This window comes from Babylonia areolata, chromosome 18 (genome assembly GCF_041734735.1).
Source record: "Babylonia areolata isolate BAREFJ2019XMU chromosome 18, ASM4173473v1, whole genome shotgun sequence".
Taxonomy (NCBI): domain Eukaryota; kingdom Metazoa; phylum Mollusca; class Gastropoda; order Neogastropoda; family Buccinidae; genus Babylonia; species Babylonia areolata.
The window spans coordinates 1895717-1905716 of NC_134893.1; the positions used below are offsets into that span (position 1 = coordinate 1895717).

The 10000-nt window shown below is 48.6% G+C and overlaps 1 protein-coding gene across 1 annotated transcript in view; it reads right to left on the reverse strand.

The window, feature by feature from the left end:
• Positions 1 to 10000, reverse strand: part of LOC143293147 (uncharacterized) — an 80032-nt gene that overhangs the window by 29632 nt on the left and 40400 nt on the right. The window contains exons 12-13 of the mRNA XM_076604063.1: positions 7476 to 7553; positions 1750 to 1833 (exon numbers count right to left, since the gene is read on the reverse strand). Of these exons, the coding sequence (XP_076460178.1) occupies positions 1750 to 1833; positions 7476 to 7553 (162 nt within the window). The remainder of the gene's footprint in view (positions 1 to 1749; positions 1834 to 7475; positions 7554 to 10000) is intronic.

The window sequence follows — 10000 nt, forward strand, 5'->3', positions numbered from 1 at the left end:
GACAGGGTTAGAGGGAGATGTTGAAGGACACACAGAGTTAGTTAGAGAGAGGGTGTGGAGAGACAGAGATTGACAGGGTTTGAGGGAGATGTTGAAAGACACACAGAGTTAGTTAGAGAGAGGGTGTGGAGAGGCAGAGATTGACAGGGTGAGAGGGAGATGTTGAAGGACACACAGAGTTAGAGAGAGGGTGTGGAGAGACAGAGATTGACAGGGTGAGAGGGAGATGTTGAAGGACACACAGAGTTAGTTAGAGAGAGGGTGTGGAGAGACAGAGATTGACAGGGTTAGAGGGAGATGTTGAAAGACACACAGAGTTAGAGAGAGGGTGTGGAGAGGCAGAGATTGACAGGGTGAGAGGGAGATGTTGAAGGACACACAGAGTTAGTTAGAGAGAGGGTGTGGAGAGACAGAGATTGACAGGGTGAGAGGGAGATGTTGAAAGACACACAGAGTTAGTTAGAGAGGGTGTGGAGAGACAGAGATTGACAGGGTGAGAGGGAGACGTTGAAAGACACACAGAGTTAGTTAGAGAGAGGGTGTGGAGAGACAGAGATTGACAGGGTGAGAGGGATATGTTGAAGGACACACAGAGTTAGAGAGAGGGTGTGGAGAGACAGAGATTGACAGGGTGAGAGGGAGATGTTGAAAGACACACAGAGTTAGAGAGAGGGTGTGGAGAGACAGAGATTGACAGGGTTAGAGGGAGATGTTGAAAGACACACAGAGTTAGTTAGAGAGAGGGTGTGGAGAGACAGAGATTGACAGGGTGAGAGGGAGATGTTGAAAGACACACAGAGTTAGAGTGAGGGTGTGGAGAGACAGAGATTGACAGGGTTAGAGGGAGATGTTGAAGGACACACAGAGTTAGAGAGAGGGTGTGGAGAGACAGAGATTGACAGGGTTAGAGGGAGAGTGTGACAAAGAGAGAGGGGATTTGGATTAATGGGAGAGGGAGAGAGGCAAAGGGGAGAGGGAGACAGAGAGGGAGGGAGAAAGAGAGAGAGGGGGGTAGAGATAGGAAGAAAGCGGGGGAGAGAGATAGAGAGGGAAAGAGATATATACAGAGAGACAGAAATAGAAACAGGCAGACAAAGAAACAGAGGCTGACGGACAGAGAGTGAAACAGAGAGAGAGAGAGAACGACACCACAGGACAGACAGATACACATACAAACAGTCACAAAGTGAGGGACAGACAGATACACATACAAACAGTCACAAAGTGAGGGACAGACAGAGATACAAACAGTCACAAAGTGAGGGACAGACAGATACACATACAAACAGTCACAAAGTGAGGGACAGACAGATACACATACAAACAGTCACAAAGTGAGGGACAGACAGATACACATACAAACAGTCACAAAGTGAGGGACAGACAGAGATACAAACAGTCACAAAGTGAGGGACAGACAGAGATACATACAGTCACAAAGTGAGGGACAGACAGAGATACATACAGTCACAAAGTGAGGGACAGACAGGAATGTGTCCCCACAACACACAAAATCCATGTCACGCATGGCAGTATCCATGCACATGTGGACAGGACAAGGTGAGGGAGGAACAGACAGACAGACGGACAGACAGAGTGAGGGAAAGACAGGAACGTGTACCAACGTCACACAAAATCCACGTCACATATGGCAGAATCCATGCACATGTGGACAGGTCAAAGTGAGGGAGGAACAGACAGACAGACAGACTGACAGACAGTGAGGGAAAGACAGGAACGTGTACCCACGACACACAAAATCCACGTCACATATGGCAGAATCCACGCACAGGTTGGGTTGAAGCGGATGGCACATTTGACCCACCCTGTACTCTGAAACAGGCAATGCAACCACCACTTACACTCCCACCCTGTGCTCTGAAACAGGCAATGCAACCACCACTTACACTCCCACCCTGTGCTCTGAAACAGGCAATGCAACCACCACTTACACACCCACCCTGTGCTCTGAAACAGGCAATGCAACCACCACTTACACTACCACCGCTCGCAACAAGAAGATGATGATGACGCTGACGATGATGATCATAAGATTGTTGAATATCTATATTGATATTAAAAAAATGTTGTATTTGTGTTGGGATGAAACTTGTGCAAAGATAAGTGAAAGCAATTTCACTAACGACGCATGCATATGGTAGGTAGGTCAAACTGCGAATGAGCCACTCGAAGCGACCAGTTCAACATGTGTTTTGTACAGATAACAGGTCGTACGATCGTCAAATGTAGCTCTTTTGTTTTTGAAGGCTTTCTCCGATTGGGTGTCTGAGAGGAAATGTGAAAGGGCAAGTCTAATTTCGAACGACGGGTTTGGGTACACGTGGACAATTAAGACAGAAGCATGTCCTGAACTCATTAGACATAACTGTCACAACTCACGACAATCACGTGCAGAGTGCTGTTTTGTTAGGCCCTTCCCCTCGTCCTCTCCCCAGCTGGCCTGTCAGTGTTGTGTGTGTGTAGCTCCGTTTGACGTTTTTCCCTGCAATCGTGGAGTCATGTTTTGCGTTTCTGTCACTGCTGAGCAGAGGTTCGGGCCCCTCTGCCCTGTCAGTGACACTTCTCCAGGCTTTGCGCCCGTGGCCTTCTTGACGGAAAGGCGTGCCTGTTTGGGGTTGTGGGCATCAGCCCAGTGGGTTGGCACCCTCAGGTGAGGATGGCTTTTCCTCGGGGGGCCATGTGTGTTTTGGTTAAGGCTCCAGCAAAGAGGGCAAGAGTACCCTGCTGGACATGGGTAGTCTGTTTGTTACCAGTGTCAGGGCAGTGGAACCAGGTTGGCAGGTCAGTTTAACTGCTGCAAAAGCTGTAGTTTGTCAGTTTTCGGTAACAAGTGTTTCTTTGTTTGTTTGCCTTCATCTCTTTACAGGATGTGACATTGTGACAGGTTTGTTTTTTTTTTTCATCTTGAGGCGAGGGCTAATGCCGTATGAGTCAGGCTTGCTTATTTTCCTCTAATGAGAATTATTTCAAACATAACTTTTTAAAACTGTGATGACTGTGATTTATTAGGTATGCTTATTGAAATTCAGCCAATAATGTTTTCCTTGTGAATCCCTTTACTATTATAGTAAAAACAATTATTTTTTCGTTATCTTCACAAGGTCAAATCATCATTGATCAATGCTTTCCAAACTATCACGCTTTTTTTCTTAGTTCTTCTTTCGACGTCTTACATATATTATCTTTCAGAAAATGTGTTCACTGTTTGTGAAGGGTTGGGGTGTCGAACGGAATCTTATATCAATATTTTTCAAATGCTGTTTCAGTTTGGTTAAACTTTGTATCACCTTATCTAGCATGTTGATTGAGGGGGTGCAGGTGGCAATCCTTCCCGAAGGGTAACAGATTCCTGCAGTTTGCAGTATTCCACTTCCTGTGCCATTTTCCCTTCAGCCTGTGTTGGCCGGGCAGTGTTGTTGCTCCAGCTGCTGACTGCTCCTCGTGCCCTGTTGGCCAGTGTTGTTGCTCCAGCTGCTGACTGCTCCTCGTGCCCTGTTGGCCAGTGTTGTTGCTCCAGCTGCTGACTGCTCCTCGTGCCCTGTTGGCCAGACAGTGTTGTTGCTCCAGCTGCTGACTGCTCCTCGTGCCCTGTTGGCCAGTGTTGTTGCTCCAGCTGCTGACTGCTCCTCGTGCCCTGTTGGCCAGTGTTGTTGCTCCAGCTGCTGACTGCTCCTCGTGCCCTGTTGGCCAGACAGTGTTGTTGCTCCAGCTGCTGACTGCTCCTCGTGCCCTGTTGGCCAGACAGTATTGTTGCTCCAGCTGCTGACTGCTCCTCGTGCCCTGTTGGCCAGTGTTGTTGCTCCAGCTGCTGACTGCTCCTCGTGCCCTGTTGGCCAGACAGTGTTGTTGCTCCAGCTGCTGACTGCTCCTCGTGCCCTGTTGGCCAGACAGTGTTGTTGCTCCAGCTGCTGACTGCTCCTCGTGCCCTGTTGGCCAGTGTTGTTGCTCCAGCTGCTGACTGCTCCTCGTGCCCTGTTGGCCAGTGTTGTTGCTCCAGCTGCTGACTGCTCCTCGTGCCCTGTTGACCAGACAGTGTTGTTGCTCCAGCTGCTGACTGCTCCTCGTGCCCTGTTGGCCAGTGTTGTTGCTCCAGCTGCTGACTGCTCCTCGTGCCCTGTTGGCCAGTGTTGTTGCTCCAGCTGCTGACTGCTCCTCGTGCCCTGTTGGCCAGTGTTGTTGCTCCAGCTGCTGACTGCTCCTCGTGCCCTGTTGGCCAGTGTTGTTGCTCCAGCTGCTGACTGCTCCTCGTGCCCTGTTGGCCAGTGTTGTTGCTCCAGCTGCTGACTGCTCCTCGTGCCCTGTTGGCCAGTGTTGTTGCTCCAGCTGCTGACTGCTCCTCGTGCCCTGTTGGCCAGACAGTGTTGTTGCTCCAGCTGCTGACTGCTCCTCGTGCCCTGTTGGCCATTGTTGTTGCTCCAGCTGCTGACTGCTCCTCGTGCCCTGTTGGCCAGACAGTGTTGTTGCTCCAGCTGCTGACTGCTCCTCGTGCCCTGTTGGCCAGACAGTGTTGTTGCTCCAGCTGCTGACTGCTCCTCGTGCCCTGTTGGCCAGTGTTGTTGCTCCAGCTGCTGACTGCTCCTCGTGCCCTGTTGGCCAGACAGTGTTGTTGCTCCAGCTGCTGACTGCTCCTCGTGCCCTGTTGGCCATTGTTGTTGCTCCAGCTGCTGACTGCTCCTCGTGCCCTGTTGACCAGACAGTGTTGTTGCTCCAGCTGCTGACTGCTCCTCGTGCCCTGTTGGCCAGACAGTGTTGTTGCTCCAGCTGCTGACTGCTCCTCGTGCCCTGTTGGCCAGTGTTGTTGCTCCAGATGCTGACTGCTCCTCGTGCCCTCTTCTCATCACTGTCGTCGTTTGTTCTCTAGCTTTGTCTTCGTTTTCTTCAGCCTTCGTCGTCCAAGTCATCGTTTTTCTCTTGTGTTGTGCAGTGCTTCAGTATTTTTCATTTATTTATCAAACATCCTAATTGTACACATAACATTCTATAAACCGCTGGCATTGGTTTCCGCTGGACGGCCTATCTTCAAGCTTTGTGTGGGTTTGCTTTTTTTCGTGTTGATTTGTTTATCAAATCGCTCCCTGTTATTAGTGTAACTTTTACTGTGGCTGGGACTGTGGTTATTGTTAGTCAAGTTTCTGTGTGTGACTGAATAAAATGTATAACTCTTAATTATTTTCGTTTGTGTTTGGGTGTTAGCGCTGGGTTGGGTGGGGGCTATTAGTCCGCTCTCTTATAGGGCGTGACATAAATTATTGGAAGATCGCACCAGGCTGTTGTATTGTTGGTTTTGATCACACACACACACACACACACACACACACACACACACACACACACACACACACACACATATTTAAACACACATTTAAACACACACACCCCACCCAAACGCACCTTTTGAGACTGAGTGCTCAGTAACTGTTCAGCAGCGTTTGCAAATAGACTCACGTCAAAATATCTTGTGGTCTAAGCAAAGTGATGTTCTGATTTCTCACCATCAGGCTTTCTTCAATTTTCCTAGCACTAGTAATGCACAATTCATTCAACATTCAAGCTATTCTAAACTGTGCAAAGTTATGGTCCTACTACTTGCTTCCCTTGACTTTAGGATTTTGAGAGCACGGAGGTGAACTTGGTCAGCAGTGGTGCGTCAAGAGAAGAAAGAGCGCGGAAATATGCACAGACCTACTAAGTGCCTGAACCCCTCTTTGTGTGTACACATGCACAGACCTACTAAGTGCATGAACCCCTCTTTGTGTGTACACATGCACAGACCTACTAAGTGCATGAACCCCTCTTTGTGTGTACACATGCACAGACCTACTAAGTGCATGAACCCCTCTTTGTGTGTATACGAACGCAGAAAATCAAAAACGCACGTTAAAGATCTTATAATCCATGTCAGCATTCGGTGGGTTATGGAAGAACATACCCAGCATGCATACCCACGAAAACGGAGTATGGCTATCTACATGGCGGGGTAAATACGCAAAACGGTCATGCACGTTAACTTCTAATTGTCTGTGTGAATGTGTATGTGTGCGAGACTGAAACCTGATTGAACGACACAGGAAACGACCGATAAACGAACAATGGTAGCCGTCAGTCGGCTCTACCAAAATCAACAGCCTGTTGTGAAAATGATTGTTTGCGCGCTATGTAAGTACGTTTCCATTTCATTATCAACTAAAATTTTAATGACTGAGAGACACCTCTTGAAGTACGTGTAGACAGAAGCCTACAGAAACTCAAAACAGCGGAGGGTACAGGGGACTACAAAGGAAAGAGGTGGTTTTCAGGGCAGAATGGAAAGAGGTGGTTTTCAGGGCAGAATGGAAAGAGGTGGTTTTCAGGGCAGAATGGAAAGAGCTCGGCTGTAAGGCCAGACTGGAAAGAGGTGGGTTGTTATTGGAGGGCCAGACTGGAAAGAGGTGGGTTGGTATTGTAGGGCCAGACAGGAAAGAGGTGGGTTGTTATTGTAGGGCCAGACAGGAAAGATAGGGCCAGACTGGAAAGAGTGAGTTGTTATTGTAGGGCCAGACTGGAAAGAGGTGAGTTGTCATTGCAGGGCCAGACAGGAAAGACGTGGGTTGTTATTGTAGGGCCAGACAGGAAAGACGTGGGTTGTTATTGTAGGGCTAGACAGGAAAGACGTGGGTTGTTATTGTAGGGCCAGACAGGAAAGACGTGGGTTGTTATTGTAGGGCTAGACAGGAAAGACGTGGGTTGTTATTGCAGGGCCAGACAGGAAAGACGTGGGTTGTTATTGTAGGGCCAGACAGGAAAGACGTGGGTTGTTATTGTAGGGCCAGACAGGAAAGACGTGGGTTGTTATTGTAGGGCCAGACAGGAAAGAGGTGAGTTGTTATTGTAGGGCCAGACAGGAAAGAGGTGAGTTGTTATTGTAGGGCCAGACAGGAAAGACGTGGGTTGTTATTGTAGGGCCAGACAGGAAAGAGGTGAGTTGTGGGTTGTTATTGTAGGGCCAGACAGGAAGGACGTGGGTTGTTATTGTAGGGCCAGACAGGAAAGAGGTGAGTTGTTATTGTAGGGCCAGACAGGAAAGACGTGGGTTGTTATTGTGGGGCCAGACAGGAAAGACGTGGGTTGTTATTGTAGGGCCAGACAGGAAAGACGTGGGTTGTTATTGTAGGGCCAGACAGGAAAGAGGTGAGTTGTTATTGTAGGGCCAGACAGGAAAGAGGTGAGTTGTTATTGTAGGGCCAGACAGGAAAGAGGTGGGTTGTTATTGTAGGGCCAGACAGGAAAGAGGTGAGTTGTTATTGTAGGGCCAGACAGGAAAGAGGTGCAAGGTCAACACACACACACACACACACACACACACACACACACACACACACACACACACACACATGCCAATAACAGCTCCAAAAAGTTGGAAATACATTGACCCGCCCCCGCCCCCACCCTCACGACAGAGAGTAGTGTATACTGACTGCATGTACTGCTGCTGCAAACGGTGCCAGAAACACACACGTCATCTTCCTCTTCACAACTTCCTCCTGCTGGGCGGTCTGTGGGAAAATATCACAACACAGCATGGGCGGTCTGTGGGAAAATATCACAACACAGCATGGGCGGTCTGTTGGGTTCTGTTGGAAGTATCACAACACAGTATGGGCGGTCTGTTGGAAGTATCACAACACAGTATGGGCGGTCTGTTGGAAGTATCACAACACAGTATGGGCGGTCTGTTGGGTTCTGTTGGAAGTATCACAACACAGTATGGGCGGTCTGTTGGGTTCTGTTGGAAGTATCACAACACAGTATGGGTGGTCTGTTGGGTTCTGTTGGAAGTATCACAACACAGTATGGGCGGTCTGTTAGAAGTATCACAACACAGTATGGGTGGTCTGTTGGAAGTATCACAACACAGTATGGGCGGTCTGTTGGAAGTATCACAACACAGTATGGGCGGTCTGTTGGGTTCTGTTGGAAGTATCACAACACAGTATGGGTGGTCTGTTGGAAGTATCACAACACAGTATGGGCGGTCTGTTGGAAGTATCACAACACAGTATGGGCGGTCTGTTGGGTTCTGTTGGAAGTATCACAACACAGTATGGGCGGTCTGTTGGGTTCTGTTGGAAGTATCACAACACAGTATGGGCGGTCTGTTGGAAGTATCACAACACAGTATGGGCGGTCTGTCAGAAGTATCACAACACAGTATGGGCGGTCTGTTGGAAGTATCACAACACAGTATGGGCGGTCTGTCGGAAGTATCACAACACAGTATGGGCGGTCTGTCAGAAGTATCACAACACAGTATGGGTGGTCTGTTGGAAGTATCACAACACAGTATGGGCGGTCTGTTGGAAGTATCACAACACAGTATGGGCGGTCTGTCAGAAGTATCACAACACAGTATGGGTGGTCTGTTGGAAGTATCACAACACAGTATGGGCGGTCTGTCAGAAGTATCACAACACAGTATGGGCGGTCTGTTGGAAGTATCACAACACAGTATGGGCGGTCTGTTGGGTTCTGTTGGAAGTATCACAACACAGTATGGGCGGTCTGTTGGAAGTATCACAACACAGTATGGGCGGTCTGTTGGAAGTATCACAACACAGTATGGGTGGTCTGTTGGGTTCTGTTGGAAGTATCACAACACAGTATGGGCGGTCTGTTGGGTTCTGTTGGAAGTATCACAACACAGTATGGGTGGTCTGTTGGGTTCTGTTGGAAGTATCACAACACAGTATGGGCGGTCTGTTGGGTTCTGTTGGAAGTATCACAACACAGTATGGGCGGTCTGTTGGGTTCTGTTGGAAGTATCACAACACAGTATGGGTGGTCTGTTGGGTTCTGTTAGAAGTATCACAACACAGTATGGGTGGTCTGTTGGGTTCTGTTGGAAGTATCACAACACAGTATGGGCGGTCTGTTGGAAGTATCACAACACAGTATGGGCGGTCTGTTGGAAGTATCACAACACAGTATGGGCGGTCTGTTGGAAGTATCACAACACAGTATGGGCGGTCTGTTGGAAGTATCACAACACAGTATGGGCGGTCTGTTGGGTTCTGTTAGAAGTATCACAACACAGTATGGGTGGTCTGTTGGAAGTATCACAACACAGTATGGGTGGTCTGTTGGGTTCTGTTGGAAGTATCACAACACAGTATGGGCGGTCTGTTGGAAGTATCACAACACAGTATGGGTGGTCTGTTGGAAGTATCACAACACAGTATGGGCGGTCTGTTGGAAGTATCACAACACAGTATGGGCGGTCTGTTGGAAGTATCACAACACAGTATGGGCGGTCTGTTGGAAGTATCACAACACAGTATGGGCGGTCTGTTGGGTTCTGTTGGAAGTATCACAACACAGTATGGGCGGTCTGTTGGAAGTATCACAACACAGTATGGGCGGTCTGTTGGGTTCTGTTGGAAGTATCACAACACAGTATGGGCGGTCTGTTGGAAGTATCACAACACAGTATGGGCGGTCTGTTGGAAGTATCACAACACAGTATGGGTGGTCTGTTGGGTTCTGTTGGAAGTATCACAACACAGTATGGGCGGTCTGTTGGGTTCTGTTGGAAGTATCACAACACAGTATGGGTGGTCTGTTGGGTTCTGTTGGAAGTATCACAACACAGTATGGGCGGTCTGTTGGGTTCTGTTGGAAGTATCACAACACAGTATGGGCGGTCTGTTGGGTTCTGTTGGAAGTATCACAACACAGTATGGGTGGTCTGTTGGGTTCTGTTAGAAGTATCACAACACAGTATGGGTGGTCTGTTGGGTTCTGTTGGAAGTATCACAACACAGTATGGGCGGTCTGTTGGAAGTATCACAACACAGTATGGGCGGTCTGTTGGGTTCTGTTAGAAGTATCACAACACAGTATGGGCGGTCTGTTGGAAGTATCACAACACAGTATGGGCGGTCTGTTGGGTTCTGTTAGAAGTATCACAACACAGTATGGGTGGTCTGTTGGAAGTATCACAACA